We start from the raw sequence: 24,765 nt of genomic DNA, 5'->3' as shown, positions 1-24,765 counted from the left end.
TCCAATTCCAATACAGTTGCAGTTTGTGTTAATTGACCAAAGGCACACTGCAAAAACTGTCTAGAGATTGAACACCTTTTTGTCCTCGATTTGTAAACACATGTAAAATCTAAACACAAATGTCAAACTTCAAAACATCAAGTCTTTTTAAACACTTGATGTTTTGATGATCTTGATTGATATTAAAATATCTAAACACAAGGCATCAAATTACTAAACATGTTTAGCATTTAGACATGTTTACAAATCGAGGACAAGATGGTGTCTATTTTAGAATGGTGTTTAATATCTAGACACATGTTTTAAATTTTACTACCAATTTGGGAAAAAAAGAAATATCTTTTTTCTATATGTCCGTTTTCCCGTCTCCTGGGGTATTGACTTGAAAACACTATGAAGGTTACTCAGTTAATTTTTGAGGACCAAAACCATGAAATTGGTGGTGTACGGGAATTTTTTATAGCCAATTTTTACTTTTAGGCCAAAAAAATGTGATTTTTTTTTGGATAAATTTTTGACAGAAAATATGAGGAAATTTCTACCCTTTATCGCTTATCTGATGAATTTTCAGCTTCTTTTTGACATATTTATGTGCTAAATATGACTTTGGTGTTTACATTTTCTGAAGTGAGTGTTGTAATTTTGCTTGGTTTTATAAAAAGAAGTGATTTCCTGCTTGGAGTCGTTTTGGCTTTCGGCTTTGTTTACGTTTGAACTTCCCGGCTCATGCATGTGCCATGCGTTTGTTACTAGTTAAACTCCCAGACTCCTTGCTAATATAGACAAAAATTCCCTGAAAATGCATGTTGTGCCAAACAGGGATGGTCATTATTATATGGCACCATCTATTGATGCTAAATTTTTAATGTGTGTCTCTTGTGTGAATAGACCTGGAAGTGTATCAGAATTCAGAATGGGAGAAGGGCACTTTTTAAAGGTGGAATGATCTAGAATCACAGACATCTGCTTGTGAATTGAAATGCTGAATTGAAATCAAAGCTGAATTTCATTTCAATTCCACTTCTTTCTTCAACACTCAACATCATTTCAATTCCAATCCAATTCAATTCTTCATTGCTCACGATGATTTCAATTCCAATCCAATTCAATTCATGCCCAAGCCCACTCATTTCGATTCCAATTCAATTCCAATGCATTGAAATGAAAATCGCCCAAAATTCATTTCAATTCAATTCGATTTCAATGCATTGAATTAACATTAGATAGGAGTCAATGAGAAAAAACTTCTCTTGTTTTTCATTTCTGTTTTCTCGTTATAATCATTACAGAGGCCTGATACAATGAGAGGACTTTACACCTGCAAAGTATGCAAGACGAAAATTAATGTATACTATAATATGACCCTACATATAGCAAGCTATCATGAAAAGGTATGTTTACATATTGAAATGTTCACCAGGGCTGTAGCTTTAGTTGGTAATAGTGGGTGGTGCCATACAGCTAGTATTCTCAGCACTAAACAGCCTACAAGTCTTTGGTAATTTACTTCATAATCTGTGCATTCTAGCCTTCTTCTCTCTCAACTTGGAAGTTTGGAACTAATTATAACAATTTTTACACTACTTGGTATTTCTTTCTATGAAGTCCCCAGAACACCATACTAATTAAAGTAAAAAAATATAATCTTTATAGGGGAACTTTTGCACTGGAGCCCAACACTCGGAGTCCAAAATTGCACAATTTTATTGAATTAGTCATTTGGACAACAAATTGCTAAATATTAAGATTTTATTTTACCAAATGCCACCCAGCACTAAAAATATACTAGCTACATCCCTGTAGGAGAAGAACTTAATTTGCGGGGGAATATTGGCTGTTTATTTTGCCTAATTCATGGATGTTGGTATTTATACAGCGCCTTTCACATGTGTACATGTACCAAAGCGCTTTACATTTATTCTGTTGTCATTAGAATATGTCAGCTGCCATACAATGCCCAAGGCATGCTCATACCTTTGGGCGGCGCTCAATGGACAATATTCATAACAGCTCCTCATTTCACCCCTGGGTAGAGAGAGGCAAGTAAGGTAAAGCCCCTTGCCCAAGAGCACAACATGATGGCACCGCCGGGGCTCGATCTCACAATCCACCGATTACAAGGCAGAGCCCGTACCGCTGCGCCAACGTACCCTGGATGTGCGTATCGACGAGAGGTCATCAGGGGTAATCTATGGAAGACATGACTGTAATCTTTCACACAGGGAGTATGAATTGCAAATGGGATTACCTGAATGGGTGACTCCATTTGAAATCTTCACTCCCTATATGGAAGGTTATGGTTATGTCTTCCACAGGGGCTGGTTAGATTTCAACTAGAATAGCCCATCTCATGTGGGAAAGTAGGCCGAGTGTAAAGCTGAATTTATACTCGATCGCCAAGCGATGTGATGAAATGCTTTTGGAAAGCGATTAGGCATTCGCCGAATTTTGCGATGCATCGCTCTTCGCTTTTGCATTTATATTTATCACGGCGATAGCGATTGCAGATGACAATTAAAATATTAGAAATGCCTCAAAATACATTTTTAAAACACCAGTTGCTGTCAATAATGATTGCTTTGAATAATTCATCACCAAAAGTTAATAATCGAGAAAGGTAAATTAATTAGCAAAATAATAGATCCAGTTGGTTGTATATGATTGGTTGACGCATTCATGTGTCAAGCGATATCACTGGGAAGTTGAGATTTCTTCAACTTGCAAAAGCGACATCGTTTTTGCCTCAGCGATTTGAATCGATTGACAGGCTCGACGTTCTGGAAATTTAAGTAAACACTGAGCATGCGTGAGAATCGCTTGAGTATAAATTAAGCTTAATGGTCACATGCAAAATGATGTAAACACTTTCCTGTATTTATCTCTTGTAGGAATTAGAAGCATTGATCAAGGAAGATGCAGGTGGTGATGATGGGTCAGAATCAAGTGGCTGGGAAGATGATGATGATAAGGATGATGATGATGTAGATCACAAAGAAATGGAGGAGGAGGAGGACGACGATGATGAGGAAGAAGAGGAAAATGGAGTAGACGAACAGGACGAAGGTAATGGTTCATCAGGGACTGTCTTTTAAGGAGAGCGAGAGCAATCACTCTCTACTGCTCTCCTTAAATCTGATATAGGAGAGTGACTTTAGCTCTCCTTAGTTGACTATTCTCTCCTTACATTCTATTGTAAATGTTTTACACAACTCTCCTTGAAGGCTCCAGAAGAGCTATTTAATGCTCTCCTGCAAATTCCAAAAGACAGTCCCTGGCTCATAAAAATATATTGTAAAATGGATTTTTTTTTCACTGCTGTCTTTTTTATCCAGCCCCTAATAGAAAAACAAAACAAATTCTTTTGACCTTGATGTAAACTTTTAAGTAATGCACATTAAAAAAAACACTAAGGGATGAAAAAAAAAACCTGTACTACTGGCTCAACCGACCCAGAATTGTGCGTTTTGGAGAATTTTTTCGTAAAATTTAATTTAATCAAAAAACAGACAGATTGACCCTACTTGAAAGGTCTGTCCTCTCGTAAAACAGGGTGGTTCATTTTTTCTCATTTTTTGACTCAATTAAAAGTTCTCTAATGATAAAGAAGAAACCTACTTATAATGCTTGAAAATGCTTGCAACTTGGCAAATAAGCTGATGAGAATCATGGTAGGCAGTGACTGACCCGATTTATTTCTTGTTGCAGGCCTAACAGGAAAGAAGAGAGGCTCTAATATACATGAGGCACGTGCCCTATAGCTATTGCTATGTTGAAGGAAGCTATCAAATGGACCACTGAACAGTAAGTTGATTTGAAATCGCAATTTTTGGTCCCCACACATATTTGGGGCTTATGTTATCATCCAAATGGTTGGTTGGTTGTTTGTTTGTTTGTTTGTTTGGCTGTCCGGTTCTTTGTTTGTTTGTGCGAGCGGAAGCACAACCATTAATCCACTCTGCAGTTTAAGAGCAATAACTGATGAACTTCAAACTTGGTATTGTGACAATATGTGCCGGCCTAATGGGCTGTATAGTTTTGTGTCATGCTATTTTCATATTGACGAATATTAATGAGCTTATTTGCATATTAGTGAATTTACAATCCTTTGCTATTTACACACCTTAATTTGCATAAATCTAGTTTTAACATACATAAATCTAGTTTCTCTGGTATTATTTGCATACTTTTAGTTATTACAATACCTGAGAATGTGTAAATAATACCAGAGAGCATTAAAATTATACAATATTCAAATTTGATGGTGTTTGCATAAATCTAGTTTTAACAGACATAAATAAGTAATTGAGCTAGTCTTTTGTTTTTTACCCCTGGGACTCCACCATACTAGTCGATAGCATATACAATAAATTCATGTAAAAACACCATCAAATATTTGAATATTGTTTAATTTTAATGCTCTCAGGTATTATTTACATACTCTCAGGTATTGTTACATTCTGTGCCAGATCATGACGGTATAGACAAATCCCACAAGCCAAGTGATGGTCAGAATTTAGTCGGCCATGACTGGGTCCCTTGCGCACCAAAATGGTCTTGTGACTGCCGGATGGATTAAAGTCGCTTAAAAATCGATGTTATGTTGTATTGTGTTGTAAACTATTGTCTACGTGTAACATGGGTGATGAAATGCAGTTTAAAATCCCAGCCAAGGACGCATCATTTCATATTTTAGGTGGGATATAACTACGGGGACCCAGCTATGGCTGCCATTGAGGTGTAGGAATGCATGAAATGGGATTTGTCTATATAAATTTCAAATTTGTGACATGCATGTTCTAAACTATTGTTATATTTGCTTGTTTTATTCTCGTCTATTGTGTAGGCATCGTGACAGATATTGCCCATCAGGGGAAGTGATTTTTGAAGAACTGAAATGTCTTGTATCCGATTGGCAGCTACTGACAGAAAGGTAATGATCAGGGTTTACTTTAACCCTATATGCTACTAAACTATACAAAACAATACAGCACAAAGCCACTGCAAGACCATGCGTCACACATGATCCGATTGCGCAATCCAGCCAAACTACGGATACCCACCAAAACGTTGGCCGGGCAACGGTTACATGCATGGCATGCTATAAGGCATTCAGCTGGTTGGCACCCGAGTGGTCGGTGGGTCAACTCCCGGGTAGGGATAAAAAACTTTTCTCTTCTTCTTTCATCATTCCTTCCTTCTTTCCTTCCACTTGGGCAAAAAGCAGGTCGATTTGGGGTTAACGTATTAAATCACATATATTTACATGTGATCTGTACCCCTTCAAATGTAAAGTGAAAAATCCAACACAAAAAAAATCTTGATAAAGTACGCATTCATATATTCAATGATTTGATAAAGAAAAATCCAATATTTTCATCTGATAGTGATAGACGACAAATATATACCCTTCTTATTATGAGAATGAACCATGGGATTATGGCCATAGCTATGAGTCGATAGTAATCAACAATTCAGTGAAATTAAGACGAAGGGTACAAAAAAATGGAATATACCCCGTCATCAAAATGCATAAAGAAAACCCTGGTAACAATAATAGTACTCTCATTAATACAGCAATTGCTATAGTGGTAAGTGAGAGATTTTTCACCTATCCTTCTCTTCTGATTAAGACAGATTATTGACCCTTGGACTCCCCAAGATAAACACATATACACCCCTGCCCCACCTCTTTATATTAGGTCCTAATTTCTCAGAGAGTCCATGGATCCTAGATTACTGCAGAAAATTTATATTTTTATGTGGGGTTTAACATAATTGTATCTTTATTGACTTGACTAGTGAAATAGAAGCCTATGAACCAACAACTGCAACATCTATTCCTGTCAGAGTGATTGCAACAGAAGAAGATAAGACATTCCACAGATTGGACAAGTACTCTGTGCTTCCTGGTGGTAGGTACTTGATTGATTAAGGGTATACGAGGTATTGTCGGTCGAAGCAGCCCAAAAAAATTGATTTTCATTATCTGAATCAATATATTATTGAAAAATAACACTTTGGTGTTTTGCAAAAGTTCATTCTACAAATCATATACTTTGAGAACATGCTTAATTTATTGTTGTTAATGAGTTATGTATATTTTATAAAAGTGTTGTTGTTTCAGCCCTCTTTACATTACAACATAACTCAAGAACCACAGGACCTACAAAAGTATATCTGTGATATTTGAATTTTCTACACGCTCGCTATGAATTGAGCAATGCAATTTTGCTAAAGCTCACTACTATTCGCAAGATGCTGTGAACTACTTTTTTTTTCTGCTGCTTCGGCCAACAATACATCGTATACCCTTAAGATCTTGGTATGTTAGAGTGAACTGGTGATGTAGACACCTATTGCAGTTATTTTTTCTTCTTTTTTTCAAAAAGTTTATTATTTAAGTTCTGGCCTTATAATGTCCATCTTTTGGGTATGTACCCCATACACAACTCCCCTCCCTCACCCACACACACGAATAAATATAAAAGAAGAAGGATAGTAAAACATGAACAAGTACTGTCTGTAAAAAAAAAGACATGCAGTGCCATGGATGAGGTAAGGAGGGAGTGTGTCCATGTTTTGGGGTATGTACCCCATATACAACTCCCCCTCCCTCACCCACACACACAAATAAATATAAAAGAAGAAAGATGGTAAAACATGAAAAGTAAAACATGATTGCACCAAGTTGTGTCAAACTATACTGCGCCAAGAAAGTATCCTTACACTTGGAAAAATAATCACAATTTCAAAACTGAACCATATTAGGGTAAATTTATTTTTGTAATATATGCACTATATAATCCTGCACATTATGACACCACATTGAATCCAATGTGACCTCAAGAAGTAAAGTTACAAGCAATTGAATAGACGAAGGTCCAGTTTTAAAAGTGACAAATTGGCCTATACAAGGTGCAAAAAGATTCCAACAAGCGCAACAAAGAGACTACACATTTTCTTCAATGAAAATTTATTTAAAGCTGTATTTATTTCAGTTTTTACTTCTCTGTACTTTTCATAATTTACATTTTATTTGTCAGCTCTTTTGTTTCAGTTTTCTTTTGTTCCGTTTGTTTTAAATTAAAGGCACACACAAATTAGCCATTTACCACTCTCAAACCAAATGTCTAGTCCGTAGATTTTTGAATAGGCCAGCGTGTCACTTTTAAAACTGGACCTTCGTCTAATCAAATGCTTGTAACTTTGCTTCTTGAAGTCACATTGGATTCAATGGGGTGTCAAAATGTGCCGGATTGATAGTGCATCTATTAAAAAATAAATTTAACCCAATATGGTTCAGTTTTGAAATTGTAATTATTTTTCCAAGTGTAAGGATACTTTCTTGGAGCAGTATATGTTAGAAATGTCCTCAAACCTCATGATTGGTCTAAGACAGGCCTGTGCCCCCTGGCCTATACATGTATTCATTAATATGAATTGAATTAACATTGTCACTGTTAGAGAGCAAATTATTAATCATCCAAACAATATTAGAAATTGGTTGATTATCATACAAGATTATGTTCTTGACAAGTTGTTTACCAGTGGCGTGCAAAAGGGGGGCAGGGGGGGGCAGGGGGCACATGCCCCCCACTTTTGTTGGTAATTGGGGAAAATCAGTCATTCCACTTGTTTACACTGCTAATCAGACTCCATTAGGGGGAACTGAACAACCTGGCCCCCCACTTTCAATGTGCTGTGCACGCCACTGTTGTTTACCATATTTCCTCGAATAGTCACCCAGGGGCATTGCATTTTCCACAAGGGGGGCGTTTATTAGAGGTCATTTTTAGAACAATAATTCCCATTAAAATCATAAGCTTAAAATTTTTACTGAAATGACGAACTACAGTTTGATCAGCTCGTAATCGGCAGGAATTGTTAGGCTTTTATCACTACGAAAAGTAGACCCACATTAAAAGTGTCATAGTTGACCCGTCTGGTCTTTATTGTGGTTGTTAAAGAAAATAAACAATGTATTGGACTTGAATGAATAATTTAAGATGCTTCTGGCAAGTTTTCACAAGACAATTCTTGAAATAAAATATATAGATATTAATCTGTGATGCTATAAGGCCCACAGATTACAAGCTGATTAAGTGTATGAACTTAGGAATGATGACTTCCGGTTCACTTACGGGTTTACGACCAGATTTTCGCCAATTACTAACATCATTAGCGACAATGTGTGCACCTTAGTAAGCTTACTACATAAGAAAGCATGGAAATATCAGCATTTTTGAAACTTCTTGGTTGAAAAAAGTGGCGGGGGCATTTAATTGAAGGGGGTGACTATTCAAGGAAATACGATGTGTATAAGTGATATAAAAGAAATATTGTCTTAAATAATTGGTGAAATAGAAATTGCTCCATTTCCCTCTCTGTGTCTCTCTTTTAACCATTACACTCCTTATAGACAGTTAATATTTGTATCCAATCTATCTTCTATTTATAATAAACATTTTGGATTTTTGTTTGACAAAGTGAATACTCACTACAATATTTCGTCCTACTCATCGGATGACTTCATCAGGTATGACTGATATGGTCATCTGATCCACTTTTGCAGACTTTAGTATAGTGGATCATAGACGTGACTTAAGAGACTAATGAACACCGGAAACCACTCAAACTTGTTTGCCGGGAAAGTGGATCAGATGACCATATCAGTCATACCTGATGAAGTCCTCCGATGAGTAGGACGAAATATTGAAGTGTGTATTCACTTGGTTTTGTCAAACAAAAATCCAAAATGTTTATTTACTGAACAAACCTGATGAATCTATGCTATTTATATGTTTTTCTAGATAACCCCAGAATTAGTTCTACTTTCTTCGTTGGTGGACCTGTGTGGGCTATGGCATGGTGTCCACTACCGTATGATAAATGCAATACAGTTACACAGTACGCTGCTATCTCGTGCCATAGAACTATGGACGAAACTCACAAGATGGCGCTGGCCTCACGATGGACCTGGCTTGGTTCAGCTGTGGGAGTTTGGAAAACTTACACACCATGGGTAAGATAGTATAGATACAGATTTGGGGTGTCCAAAAGGCACTAGTTTTGTCCATGTTGAAATCCTTGTAAAATATAAACCTATATGTGATGCGATCAAGCAAAATCAGTCAGAACTCGGAAATATTGATTTTGAGTAAAGGTAATATTTCCTTTTGTTTCCTGTTGTTTTGGAAACTCTTTAATTACTCATATCTTTGGAACTGGTTGTTCAAATTCAATGGGGTTTTCTGCAAAATGGTGTTTTTGGTTGCTTGAAGCATGACTTCTCTCTAGTCCGAAGGGTCGCTAGTCCAAAGGTTCTCTAGTCCGAAGGGTCACTAATCCGAAAACCAAATTAAGTGCGCTAATCCGAAGGTTCTCTAGTCCGAATATAGATCAAGGGCTTAGGGTTAGAGTTAGGGTTAGGGTTAGGGTTAGCGAGCCTTATTCTATATTCGGACTAGAGAACCTTATTTATTATTCGGACTAGCGAACCTTTGGAATAGAGAACATGATATTCGGATAAGCGAATTTGGACTAGCGAATGGTAAAGTACGTGTTCGGACTAGCGAACCTTCAAGACTAGGGAACATTCGGACTAGAGAGTTGTCACCGATTGGAGACCAGCTGTACTGAATTGTCTACTAATTCTAGAGTAGTAGGCTGAGATCTATAAACTCTATATAGATGATCCTTTAAAGCCATAATGTACAATATTATTATATGGAATTGGTTCATTTTTTTCAAAACTGATTTTTTGGCATATTTGTAATTTTACACAAGTCCCAACTTGAACCTAAATGGAATCAGCCAAAACTTGAAGGAATCAGCCAAAATTGTTGTCTTTGTAGGACAACAAAGCAAAGTATGACATGAAGTTGTCATATTTTGACTTTATGTCCTCCCATAGAACTGCATGATAAATGGCCAAAATAACCAGTGGGGTTTCTTTCACTTTACCATGCTATTTCAGCTTAAAATGAACAGAAACCCTTCCCGTCAGTTATTACTAGTATTATTTCAGCATTTTGAGTATATAATAAGAAATTTAAAATTTGAAAGAAATCATACATTATGGCTTTAAATGTAGGCTGTTGTAAATTATGCGTACATTCAAACTGTGTATTTATCAGTACTAGAAAAGAAAATCACACTCACCTGGTGTGCTGCACTGGTCGTCAAATATTTGCTCAGGGCTGCAGTTGCTGCTGCCTGTGTTTCTCCTGTCGCCTGTGATTCAGGCCATCTCATCTTCTTGATGCCTAGTACTATTGGCAACTTTCACGAACACCGTCTTGCCTCTGACATTGTTCTTCTTTTGATACCCATTCTTCAGTCGTGTTCGGAATACACTGCTTATTCAAGTTCTTCCTTTACCGACTCCACTACTCGATTGTTTGGCTATTTTGTAACTTGAAATTTGCCAATTTTAACAAATTTGACCGTCTGCCTGCCAACAAGCCAAATGTAATGGGTGACACCCAACAAACTGTGACATGATAGGAGCCACTCTTTGATGGTCAGCTGCCATTGCTAAATGACATACTGGGGGCACATGTCACCTTTTTGTCATTTAGATTTTTTTTAAATACTGACAAAATATACATCACCTCTTTCTTCCACAAGTCAATCTCTTACACAAGACACATACCATCACATGGATGATTGCGCATTGAGTATGTGAGTGACTTCATTTGCGCAAACATGATGTTTATCCTATTGTAAATTATTACTTCAGAATCCTTGGTACATTGTAGCATATCCAGGAAGAGGACAATCTGAAACATGGATAATTCTAATGCATGTGGTGTAAACACTATCAAAATTATAATCTTAACAAAATACACAAATATAAAACTGCTAAACAAATAATCTTTTTTTCTTCTTCTTTTTTTTATTGGCATTTTTTCCATCAACTGTATAGTTATACATAAAGTTGTGTTTCTTCTTTCATTAAAAAGAGTGCTCAATCCTGTGAAGTTTTATATATAGTTATATATGCAATTATATGCAATTATATAGATAACATTAAAAAGTGAGCTGTTGTAAACTGCTTATCCACAAAAATAGCCTGTTAAGTAAAATTTCAAAGTTTTAGGGGCCTGAGCTTTCGATCCTAGCAGGATCTTTATCAAAGGCAGAGTGACAACAGGGTTGCCAAAAGATTTCAGCCCGAATCGCGGGTCAAATAATCAAAAAGTCGCCCAATTTTTCTCTTTACCATTGGTTTCTATGGGACAGGAAACTATCGGAAGTCGCAGGAGCCAATGTTGAAAAGTTGCCCAAATTTTTTCTTAACCATTGGTTTCTATGGGACAGGAAATTGTCAAAAGTCATGGGAAAATCTTTCAAAAGTCGCCCAATTGGGCTACCAAATCATGGTTTGGCAACCCTGAGTGACAAGACAACACACAAACATGCATATATATATAGGGACATGGACATAAAGGAAAAGGAAATTAGCAAGACAATAGAAGACATAAGTGTTTCTTGGGAAATATCAATAGGGGCAAGAAGTGGGATGTCATGAATGGAAGTAAGAGGGATAAGGATATGAATGAAGACAATGGGCTGAATAGAAATATGAAAATGAATGACAACTACATGAACATATTACAAAATGATAGATGTAAATAGGAAATAGAAACTAAAATAATAAAGTGGAGGACAAATATATAAAAATAATTGGAAAAAAAAAATTAAAAAAAAAAATAATTGGGGGGGCAAAATATTATGATGATGAAAAACAAGTTAGTCGTTTCCCTCTTGGATGTTGAGACCGTGTGCCTGGATGGTACGAAGGCGCTTCATCCAGAATTTCTCCCTGCTGGCACGGACGGTGTCGGGGCGGTTACCTAAAGACTCAATGCCCTGTAGGATCATGTCGGAGATGGAGTGCTTGGGGAGGTTAAAGTGATTACCAACAGGGGTGTCAAGCTTCTTGGTTTTGACAGTGGACCTGTGTCCATAAAACCGCGTCTTAAGTGCAGTCTTAGTTTCTCCCACATACTGTATACCACAAACTCTGCAAGAAATGAGATATACTACATTAGATGTGGTGCAGGTGATGTTGCCCCTGATCCTGTGGGAGGAATTGTTGGAATTACTGGTGACAGAATCCCCTTCTTGGATATGGTCCTTGCAGACAACACACCTGTTGGAATCACATGTGAAAGTACCCTGTTGTGTGGAAGGAATAGTATCAGAAAGCGGGGGGACTTCAGCTCTCACAAGAAGATCTCTAAGATTGCGAGGACGTCTGTAGGCCAGGATGGGGCTATCGGGAACTGCTCGTTGTAGCCGATCTGAGGTTTGAAGTATATGGTGATTGTCATTAGTGATGCTGCGGAGAGGAGGGAGGTTAGGATGAAAAGTGACCACAAGAGGGACTCTGGTATTGGTGTCCTGGCTTCTGGGCTAATGCTTCAGTACATCTGACCTGGGAAGAGATTTGACCTTGTTGATGGCCTGCTGCACTTTGAGTGCGCTGTGTCCTCTAGATGTAAGGTTTTTCTTCAATTATATAGATAATAGATAGCCTATATATGCAAAAGGGAGAATGGTGGCCGACTCATAATCGGAATGTTCTTTAATCCTGGGATGGTTGGAGAAAACTTTTACATGGGAAGGTAACAGACTCTCTGTGGAGGAGGTGTAGCGATCCCCCTACAGCAACATTACAAGTAGGAGTCTGGCCCAATCGCCAGTGAAAGAGATGGGCACTCCGTTCACTGTACAGGTCCGAGTCCGAGTCTGTTCACTCCGAGTCCGTTCACGCCGAGTCCGACTCCGAGTCCCGAGTCCATTCACTCCAAGTCCGTTCACTGTACAGGGCCGGGTCCGAGTCCGAGTCCTTGAAAAAAGGACTCAGGTCCGGACTCGAGTTCGAGTCGGAGTCCCGAGTCCTCCAACACTGGTTATCATCCAAATGTTTGCCTGATTGTTTGTTTGGCTGGCTGTCCGGGTGGTAGCAAATTCATTAATCCCCTCTGCAGCTTGAACGCAATAACCGATCAACTTCAAACTTGGTACAGCGATTGGATATAGTAGCCTGATGTGCTGTATTGCGAGTATACATGCGAGTATAGGTACAGGCTTGGCATACCGCAAAAGCTGAAGGAGACTCATCTTTATCTTTTATCATCTCTTCAAAACCATCTTCATCACAGGTAGAAAAAGCCGTCAAAGGCTCATCTTGATCCATCTCTTCAAAATCATCTTCAGGTGTAGTAGGTGTTAAAGACTCTTCTTGATCTATTATCATCTCTTCAAAACCATTATCATTACAGGTAGAAAAGGCTGTCAAAGGCTCTTCTTGGTCCATCTCTTCAAAATCATCTTCAGGTGTAGCAGGTCTTAGCGACTCATCTTGATCTATTATCATCTCTTCAAAACCATTATCATTACAGGTAGAAAAAGCTGTAAAAGGCTCATCTTGATCCATCTCTTCAAACTCATCTACAGGTGTAGCAGGTCTTAGCGACTCACCGTGATCTATTATCATCTCCTGTACATGTAATACATCCTGATTGTATACGTGTGCAACAGCAGGTGTATTCCTTGAAAAGTGATTTTTATAAATTTGATGGTCATCGGTTATCTCCTCTGTGCCGTCACCATTATCAGATAGGGGGCACTTTGAAAGCAACTGTGAGTGTTCTGTGAGAGAACTCCCACAGTTGCTATCCAAGTTCCCATGTTGTTCCTCCTCGTAGTCAAGGTGTCCTTTTGTAGTAGCGGCAACATTCCGTGTTGGATTGGTATCCATCATTGTCCTCGATAATTGTATAATATTATATAATAGATAAAAATTTTAATAAATTTTTTTTAAAAGCACAGTGATTTATAGTGCGCTAAGCACAGGTACAACGCCTAGACGTTGATCCACAAGCCTCAGCACACTTTGCAGATAATTGATATAAAACTATGTATTGCTGTCTTCAAATCTGAAAGAATTGCTCTCTTCAATTCTGAAAGCAACACTGTCTGCCCATATACATGTATTTCGAATGCGATTTTTCGAATATTGTGATCAAGGGTTTTCCCTGCATACATATATTAAGTTTTTTAATGATCAGACAACAATGCTCCCATGATAAAAACCAACTTATCAATTTGTAATCAGTCACGGTAGTACATTGAACGATGGACCATGGTGCTATCATATCATGTGATCAAAGATCAATAAATTGTTACATTTTAAAAATAACAACCTTTTGATGCATTAACGCTCTCCACTAGGGTGTTGACTGCAGATTAAAAATTTTAAAATGTCTTAATTGTGCATTTTACATTACCATATTTGGCATCAGCATGAAAAATGCATTACAATTAGTACAAACAAGCCTAGTCTTGGTTAGCAGCTCTTAAGGTGGCTCTTTGTATTTTGAGAATATATCTCAAAACTTTTTATGTTGAAGCCTGTGGCTAGCACGCAGAGCATTAACTTAATGATTGCACTCTGCATGTGTACTTTCGTTCCTTTTATCTTTATTATGGTAAGCTCTTTCAGTCCATAAGTACTGATCTCCCAAGATGTCCAGATTAGACAATATAAATTCATAAGACAATAAATTCAAAAAATCAAAATGCAAAAAAACACTAGTATACAAAATGAGGATATGAAAATAATACAGCAATGAAATTGTTAATAATGCAATTTACCTAGCAAAGAAACAAGAGTATTTGCCCAATGGCATAAAACAATAGGACAAAGTAAGCTTATTGCATCTTTGTATGGCTATCAGAAATATGTACATGGCAGTTTTAAACATAGGAATGCAAACAATTGTATGTACGTCGTATATATGCAGGCATGAAAATAAGATTATAATAACAAATGTATCATTATATTATGGTCAGTCTTAACCCTTGAATTATGACAAATTTTGGGCTTCATAACCACACAGGTATACGCCCACTCACGGTTATAAACCCCCTATTTATCAAAATATTTGAGAAACTAGGCCCAGTAGTAATTTTGACCAAATACTACCATCAAACCAATGATGGCCACTGAATATGACATTTTCTGAACAAATCTTGTTGAATAATTTCAGTTGTTTGTTTTTCTCTTTATTTTGAAGATTTATTAAGCCGATTTATGCTCAAATTTATTAATAACAGTGAATGCAGTGATGATAATGATATGTGAGCAGCTAGGGGGTTCCCCAAATCACCCAAACTGGTTACAGCTTGCTAAAAATTGTGATCTTTGTGTGTTTGTTTAGTCTGATTAGCATCCCGATTGATCACGACATGCCAAAACAAGACCATGAAAGGTCATGCACCTGGATGTGTAGACTTGATCCACCAGTCCTTCAACTGCTTACGCACGGTCATCGGGTTGTGCTTGCAGGTGAGGACTGGTAACGATTGCGTTCGAAAATTGGAGCATTTATTAGCTCATGAATAATTAATTAGTTCTTATCACGTGGTCACAGCATCTCCTTTTAAGGATGTTATAATTTATTATGAATGAAATATTTGCATTGTTTACTATAATCATGACATTTGACATGAAATTATAAATAAATAAACAAATTTGTACTGCCTGAATATTTATTCATTCTAATTTCACACATCATTTTCCAGGCCGTTTTCCATGCATTTTTGTGTTGTTACTCGTCTCCTCATGCTTTAGCTCTTTGACTTGCAAAATATGCATTGTTTTTCCTTTTTTTCCTTCATGGAAATTGGAAAAAAAAAATATATTGATTGTTATACAATATTTCACTTTTTTTACTGTTTATTTTATTAATTGTTCAACTTGATTCACGTGTATTTTGTTTCTATGACCAGTGTGTTTGTTTATATTAGGGGGCTGTCATTTTCTTCGAAAGGGGGGTGGGTCATGAATATACTGGGGATCATAGAATTTTTAGACCAAAAATAGAGGGGGTTATAATTTTTACCCCAAAATAGAATAGAAGGCTGATGACACAAAATTTGCCCAAGCTGCGCGTGCATTCTTTCAATTTACGCTCAAAATGTACGTACAATCTTTAGTTAATTCAAAATAATATATAATTCAAATTTTTTTTTTTTTTTTCGCACCTTCTTTACGCTTTTTTAACCCTACGATCAAAATTTTATCACGCTCCACACACTTTCTTCACATTTAAGTTTTGCATGCCTCGCGCTTACTAGTTCGGTGATGAATAATTTGTCGTCAGTCTGTGTAGGTGGGAGGGGGTCATAAAACTTTTCGACTCGAGATAAGGGAGTCGTAAAAAAATTAGCCCGCGATAGGGGTCATAAAAATTTACTTAGATTATACCGTTTGTAAGTCATGTATAAATGTGCAGTTGGGAGTGGGCCTAGGACTACGGTGCGGGATTGGTAGTCAGTATATATAGTGTTACGGCACGGTAGTCACAATGTTACGCAACTTCGTCACACAACTTACGTGGCGTAACTTACGTTGCGTAACTTACATTGCGTTGTTAATTTACGCAACGTGACACCCCTTTACGTTGCGTAACTTATGTTGCGTTGCGCAATTTACGTTGCGTTGGTTGTTAGGTTACGCAACGTAACTTCGCTGAATAACTTACATTGCGTAACCTACGTTCCGCAACTTCGCCACACAACTTACGTGGCGTAACTTACGCTTGCGTTGTTAATTTCACGCCAACGCAACGTAACGCAACTTCACGCTATGCGTAACTTACGCTGCATTGCGTTGTTAAGTTACGCAACGTAACTTACGTTATGCAACATAACTTACGCTTGCTGTTAATCACGCAACATAACTTCACGTTACGCAACGTAACTTACGTTGCGTAACTTACATTGCATTGCATTGTTAAGTTACCCAACGTAACTTACAAACATAACTTACGTTGCGTAACTTACGTCACAATGTTATGCAACTTACAACTTACTTGTAGACTACAGCAAGTCATGCAAGTGTAACACCGTGCATACATAACGATACGATGTGTGTATAATAGGTCCAATCTTAGAATAATGTGGGGGTGCGTGAGGCGTAGACTACGGCAAGTATAATGCCCTGATGGTACGATGCATGAGGGCCCAGCCATAGACTACGGTAAGTGTAATGCCTAAATGGAGAAATGCGTACAAGGCCCAGCCGTGAGACTTGGAAAAAGTTAGGTAAATAGGATTACATGTACCGTACATAGTCATGGTACTACTAGCATAATACTAGGCCTAGCATGGCCAGTATTTTGTCCTACATTCATGCAAAACATACCATGACAGGCTAGGCCTATCATTCTTCTAGGCTTACTCACATTTGAATACTTTGTGGCTAAACCTAAGCCATGAAGCCCGAGCCTAAGCATGATAGGCCTAGTCAAAATTGTGGGACTCCGTTTTGGATCGAGTCTTTGTCACTAATTGTCAATTTGTAAAATTGAGTCTTGAGATCCAACCCATGATTTGGCATGAAGACATGAACTTACCAGTTTTTTAACATGAAGAATACCATCCATTCGATTTCAAGTGCAGTGCAGCGTCTGATGTAGGAGTCGTGCAGTTGCACAGCACAGTTCTCGGTGAGGCAAGTTACAATGTATTGACAGCGGGACTGACAGTCGTGCAATGACAAGCATACGCAGATACAGACTTGACATACACTATGACATCGTAATTTAAATTTGTAAACCAGCACCATCACGGTCACACTGTTCATGGTTTGATTATGACATCGAAGACCCGGGCGGGTTCAAGAACATGACAACATTAGCTCTTCGTGCAGCATATCTGTCAATTATGCATGTCTGAATCTGATGTACATGACATGTATGCCGTAGCCTAGGCCCTACATGCCTATCATGCCATGGTATGCAATCATCATGATCATTCATGACCATCACGACAATGAATTTCTTTGTCTGTCTTGAGACCGTGCATGACTTAGTAGCTTTCTGTAGTACTTACATGCTTAGCGGTGCCTAGGCTACACTGATCAATGAATAACATACAAATTACGTGTGTATACAATCCGTATAGTTGAATTTATCTGGCTGCTTGTTGACAGTGTACATACAATTCATGAATTGCAAACTAGAAACTACCGATCGCCGTTTACAAAGCAAAAAAATGCCTCCTATTTTGCTCTAAAATAACCCATGACTTCAGATAAACGGTCTAAAAGATAACTAGCAACGTCACCTTCAACTTCTCCAGCCAAAGTTTCAGCATTGACAATCAGGTTTGAAATTAAACATATTTTGTTGTTTTTTCTATGCACTTTCACACAGACAAGCTGATGGCATCTCTCTGCTCTGATTTCACAAAAAAATTAATTTCATGAATAATTAATCACGTATCATCTCTTCTACAAGCCCTAACTGGCCGTTACAACAAGTATTGCGCAGGCGCCAACGATAATACTGCTGATGAGTTTGAGCTAGTTTCTCGTCATTGATTGAGCTACTGCATGACGCCCGACGTGTTTTCGTCGTGAAAACAATACAATACAAAAGAATTAATCGCCCCACTTTTTTGCACGGTTCGTTCTCAGGCCCCGAATCGAGAAACGGCCATTTTATTCCGCCATGTTGATTGTTTCGAGATCGGGGCCGAGGGACTCAGGCTACTGGATGTGCTACATTATCACTTGGCAATGTTTAGTTATTGTTTCAATCAAATGTTTTGCATATCAACAACCTATGCTCTAATTGGCTACTGATTTTAGAAATCCATGCTTCTGTGCTCTGCTCACTAAACTGTCAGTGATCCACCCAAGTGTTGATTGGCTGAATGGCTGGGCTGCATGGTCTGAACATGTGGACATGTGTTTACTCGATTACAGCTAGACCCTGGGCATTTATAGCCAGCCTCATGGCCTTTTTTTTTTTTTTTTGTCTACAGGAGGATTTCTCAGGTCTTGGGATTTCTTTAAAAAAAAAATCAAAAACAGCACATAAACATTAAAAACATTTATTTTACCGGTACATGCATAGCACAAAATTGAGCCAGGTATAAAATAGATTTTGATACTGGTGTTGGGGGGGGGGCGGTGGTGGGGCAAGGGGGGGTTTATCTGTGTATGACATAGGTTATTATTGCCACTACTTGCAGGCTTGGTCTACTTTTATTTGATCTTTTCATGCAATTCTCCAGAATTTTATCACGATTGGTTACATTATTTACTCAAACTTTAAACCCCACACATAGTATGTTTGCCTATGATTCAGTTAAACTACTCGCTGTATTGATTGCATGATTAGGTGCATTTTGTATTGCATTATTGTATACTATAATTATTTCATTTTGACCATGATTTATTCAGAACTACTTCCCAACTCTATGTGTGTATAGTTTTTTATAAAATATTTTTCTTTTTCGTCAACAGGGTTATCAGAGATTTAAAGTGATTTAGTTTGCTATTAGGGTATCCGCCAGGGACTCCGTTGTCTGCATATATTTATTTTTTTTTCTGCTCTTGTATGTTTGCTTCAAATCAAATCAAATCAAATACATTGATTGCATGATTAGGTAATTCTATATTGCGTGATACATTTGTTAAAATACTTAAAATAGAAGAAAAAGGTCCATTATCAAATTATAATTCATAATAACAGAAATAATAATAGGATGTTTCAGTAAAGGAATAAGCTTAAGAAACAAAACTTTCTTTGTGGCACAATGTGATCCAATGAGACTAATAGCAGCAATTGTCAAAATTGAGCTATCATTGTTAATTATCCATTAATTAAACCTTGCAATGCCAAAAGGATCGTGTCTCAAGTTTACTTATGTTAAGTTATGGTATTTTGACATTTTTTCCCTTATGATATCGATTGTTTTTTACACCTTGTTTTTGCCTATATATCACGATTCACAAATAGCGAACATACGCCTGAGTGAGTGAGATTGTGATATATTTATTACACAGCGAATTTGCAAATTCGCTGTGTTCTGTCTTTTGCCAATTCATCTTTCTTTCTTCTTTCTTTCTGGCAATACGTGGCATTTTGCGTGATTTGCCACGTTTCGCCCTAGCGCTGCTATGCTTTGAGCGATTTTGACCATACTTGGTCACAAACACCACTGACCATGTCCCCACATGTGACATGACATTGAACTCCATTTGACCTTTGACCTGCTCACAATGGCAAAAATGCGATTTTTACTATAAACTGCCTCTTCTTCCACAAATAACATGTGATGGTGACATGCTTAGGTCATGTGACTTGACTTTGGTCGGTGTCTATAGGGTGTTCACAGATAAGGGGTCAAAGGTCATTAAGGGGGTCATTTCCGGTCTGAAAGCTAAAAATATTCAAAAAATCACTGTTTTTACAAATTACATAGCAGAGTGTTGTCATTAGCACACATACATTGCTACCAACTAGGGTCTACAGTTTTGGGGTCAAAGGTCATTAAGGGGTCGCTTCCGGTCAAAAACCAAAAATCATCAAATATTTTTATTTTTTTTATCTCAAAACGTAGAGTGACATAAACTTCATATATGCATTAGTGTTACCCGATGTATGCACGGTATTTTTATTTTTTTGGTCAAAGGTCATTTAGACGTCATTTCCGGTTTTAAGCTAAATAACTTCAAGAATTTTTATCTCCATAACTAAGCATAGTAGATTTTTTAAATTTAAACTGTAACAATGCATTTTCTCGGTGTAGATGAGGTTTTTTTTATATTGGGGTCAAAGGTCATTAAGGAGGTCAAAACGTCAAACTTGCAAAAAATGTTTAAAATTGGCCCAATCGAGCTCAAATTCAACAGGAACGATTCTTACGACATTCTAAACATGTTAAAATTATTTATTACCCCAAAGGTCAATGTTTACTTTAGGGTCAAAAGGTCAAAATATGGTTTGCAGATAGCTATTCGCTGTGTACCCAGATTCTATTGACTCTAGTTAATTGATGTTTTTATTCAATTCGCCCATTTTACGGTTCTGCCATGTGCACGGAGAGCCTCAAACTTGCAAAAGACTTGAAAGGAAGAATTACATAACTTCAAGCAATATTATATGACTGGTTCAATTCCATTCATGTATGCTACTAGACTACCCCGTAGTCCACTTGCCCATTGTGCATACTCTGGATATTGTATTTAAGCTTAAAACTCTGATTTAATTAATGTATGCACAATTGATAGATTTTCACATCTGATCAGTCACCCTACTCCCTCTGTTTGTTAGCTTCCCAAGTAGACTACTGACATTGCCTTGCGGTTAAGATTTTTAACACGGGACTCTATGGAGAGTTAGGCCAATTTCTGGCCTAACTAAAATTGGCCATGATGTAATGCATCTTTAAATGGATCTGCCTTGTGATTGGTCGCCCATACCTCGCTATGGTTTAAATCGTCTGGGCCCGCGCCATTACCATTAACTACACCGTAAACAACTGTCTGTGGTATTTGCGGCGCTTTTGTGTTGACGCTGAAAGTTAATCTCTCATCAAACATCTAGCGCATTACTTGTGGTTAATGGACTGATAAACAAGTATGCTTGACAGTGTGTTTTTAGAGAGCAAAGTCCAGGGGGTAAAGTTCTGCTTACAATTCAAAGTTCATAGTCGAAATTTCCGGGTTCGCTATCAATAAACTGGTAGATTCCAAAATCAGAATTGTTCAGTATTAAAGTGAGCCGTTATAATTATGCAAGATAATGTTGCATTCAATTACTTTTATTGTCACTAATCGTCTGATATTTTTAACTCTTTATGACCATTTTACTATTGAATACTTTAATTTTAATAAACATCAGTATAATTTTGAGTTCAACGAAATGGGTTCATCATGACTAATAATATCATATTGTTAATAAAATTCGACTATGGCATAGTCTAGTATGCTACCAGATGGAGCCGGAACCATTTGATGGAGGCGGAACTGTAAAAATGCGCCGTTTTGATTTGAATCAAATTCCTTCAGCTGATTTTCATAATTTTAATTATGAAAATTAAAATTCATCATTACAAAATGCCATGTTTTCTTTCTTTTTTATTCATCAGTGCAATGGCCACACCTCATATATGTATGGGATTTGCCCATAACTATGGATGCGTGTGGGACCTCAAATGGTGTCCATCAGGGTGCTGGCAAGATCCTATGAGTAGGTCGGATGATGAGGTGGCATCCGGCCAAAGGTCAGAGGTTAGAGGTGATGCTAGACTAGGTGTTCTTGGAATGGCATGCAGTGATGGAACAGTCAGGGTGATTTGTGTACCTCATCCAAAAATAGATGCAGTAAACAAAGGTAGGCATAGCAAATTGCGCGGAATTGCGCAGAACTTTTTTTTTCAGTGCAAATCATGTATCCCTAAATTGCGCGGAAAGAAAGTTCCGCGCAAATCGCTTGTCCCTGAATATAACTACTTTATAGCAATAGAAATGGATACTTTTGACCTGATTTTAACAGAACGTATGTGTTTAATGTATTGTGGCCGGGGTGTAGGTGCCTCAACTTTCACTTTTGATCTCATCAAACTTAGCATGTCTTACTGTAACTTGTATGTATACATAAGCTAAAATATCAGATATTCAAATGCAGGTGTAATTTTAATCCTCAAAGCTAAAAGATATAGAGAGCCAGAGGGGAGAGAAGGAGGGAGTGAAATTATTAACTCTCACTGCCCATGTGTGGGTCCTGCTAATGCAGCAATTCATGATGAGTTTGAAACTTCTTCACCACTGTATGGCGGGAAGTTTCTGCAAGGTTTTTACTTCAGCGGTTAATTTCAGAACCATGCATTTAAAAGCCTATAAATACATTATTAGAAATATAGGCTTTTTAATAATAACGCAAAAAATATCACGCTTTGCAGTATATACTCTCACATTGCATTTTAACATTGAGCCTCTGATTTTCTCTCGACAGCTCCTATGTATAAATTGAAGCCAGTATTAAGTCTGTATCCTTGTTATCAACATGGGCAGGATTCAGCTCCATGGTTTGGACAGTGCTGGTGTTTAGAGTGGCTGCCACGGGACAAACACACACAAATTTTGGCTTCATTTTCAAATGGTAATTTATTGTATTGTCAGTCACATAAAGTTTGTTTGGCGTATAGTTGGCAAAAAAAAAATGAGACTCATAACATTGTGGATTGATATGGAATGGTGTGGACACAGTAAACTGCAGCACCTACGCTAGTTTTGCATTGCGCAATGGCATGCGCATATGTAAATTTACGCAAGTGTATGTTGGAACTTTCTTGTCACACGCAGTAACAAAAACCAAGTAATTTTCACCAAAAGGAGTTGTACTTATTATCCACAAAACCACATTCTATTGTTCTGTATGCCTTTCTTGAAGCAGCAAAGTAGCATCTAATTTTGTGATTTTCTCAAAAACTGCTCATTTTTGCAGGAATCTGTTATGCTAGTTGGACTACTTGCATCAATTCCTTTCAGAAAATGTACACTTTTATATACATACCATCTTTACATTTAGAGATACAATATAAAACATTATTATGTTTTGATGGATCCAAGTTGTGATAATATTGGATCCAAAACATAATAATGATAAAATTGGATACTTTACGCCTAATATTTATTGGTCTCGCTATGAGTTGTAAAATATTGGACTCGACTACGTCTCGTCCAATATTTTAAAACTCATAGCTCGACCAATAAATATGGGCTCAACCGATCCAATTTTATAACAATATCTGAATTACTGACTCAATTAAGGAAGGCATACGGACTATAGAAATCAGACCCAATTGCTGGTTCTTGCCAGGGCGCCGGCAGTTGACCGGCGGTGGGGTTTTGAGGCCATTCTGAACATTTTCAACCAATTCATGGTGGGATACACTTAAATATATTTCATACACTCCTAGATAGTGAGAACCAATCAGAGCAAGCGTTAGTAAATTACTAGCTGTGTTCACATGCTGGAGTACCCATCTCTCTTTCCAAGCGATTGTAATGTTACTGTGGGGGATCGCTACCTCCCACACTTTACTTAGTATATCATGAGTGTTTTGAGACAGGGATAGATTGGGGGGTGGGGGTGGGGAAGGTTGCCTTTCAAAAACCTGAATCCACTTGGTATGTAGGTTTGTTTGATCAGACTTTCAAATCTTAATTTAGTATGAAGATTTGGTTTTAAAAAAAGCGCAGTAATTTATAGTGCGCTACGCACAGGCACAACGCCTAGACATTGATCCACAAGCCTCAGCACACTTTACAGGTTGTCGCTGACCACTATGGCCCCACATCATTCCATAAACCATTAAACAACAATTCAGGGACTTTGCAGCTTCAAGAGCGCACACCCTAGACATTCCACAAAATAACCTTTGCAACCAGGATCAGCTCCCCGAGTTTCGTGCGGGTTACAACGAGAAATTAGCAGTGAGTTCCTTGTCCAGGGGAATTTAAGCTAACTCAATTTTTCCACGAGAGCGTACCAGGCACAGCCAGGGTTCGAACCCGCAACCTCTTGCACCATAGTCAAACGCCTTATCGATTGAGCTAACTTGACTGCCAAACTATAGTGTAAAAAAAGAAAAGAACTGAAACAAGAAATGTCTTTAAAAAAGACAATGCCTCCAAGATACCAGTGGGCACCTTTTGTTATTAGTTAAGGAGACACTTATAATGCTAGCTTTAAGGTAACGCTATTGGATTGAAATATGTGAGCCCATTCTCTCCTGATTACAAGACTGAAAATGTTATTTTAATCGGATATTCGGTTACCAAAATATGGCCTGTCAAAATGGCACGTAACCAAGAAGTTGGCAACAACTTTCTTTTATTTTTGTTATGCAATGTTGTCAGGTAGGCCTTATTTTCTAATTATATATGCA

At 37.6% G+C, this 24,765-nt stretch overlaps 1 protein-coding gene across 3 annotated transcripts in view; it reads left to right on the top strand.

Moving 5' to 3' along the window:
* Nucleotides 1–24,765, top strand: part of LOC140150987 (uncharacterized) — a 69,028-nt gene that overhangs the window by 25,207 nt on the left and 19,056 nt on the right. For 2 of the 3 annotated variants that reach the window (XM_072173171.1, XM_072173172.1), the window contains exons 9-14: nucleotides 1,290–1,391; nucleotides 2,889–3,063; nucleotides 3,706–3,801; nucleotides 4,844–4,930; nucleotides 5,800–5,912; nucleotides 8,811–8,845. In XM_072173171.1, coding sequence (XP_072029272.1) covers nucleotides 1,290–1,391; nucleotides 2,889–3,063; nucleotides 3,706–3,758 — 330 coding nt within the window. In that variant the 3' untranslated portion in view covers nucleotides 3,759–3,801; nucleotides 4,844–4,930; nucleotides 5,800–5,912; nucleotides 8,811–8,845. Of the gene's footprint in view, nucleotides 1–1,289; nucleotides 1,392–2,888; nucleotides 3,064–3,705; nucleotides 3,802–4,843; nucleotides 4,931–5,799; nucleotides 5,913–8,810; nucleotides 9,023–21,960; nucleotides 22,206–22,826; nucleotides 22,974–24,765 lie in introns of those variants that run through there. The other variant, XM_072173173.1, reaches the window with a different exon arrangement.

Source organism: Amphiura filiformis, chromosome 4 (assembly GCF_039555335.1).
Source record: "Amphiura filiformis chromosome 4, Afil_fr2py, whole genome shotgun sequence".
In the NCBI taxonomy this organism is placed as follows: Eukaryota; Metazoa; Echinodermata; class Ophiuroidea; order Amphilepidida; family Amphiuridae; genus Amphiura; species Amphiura filiformis.
Note: the sequence above shows the minus strand (reverse complement) of the source record. Positions and strands in the feature narration are given on the sequence as shown.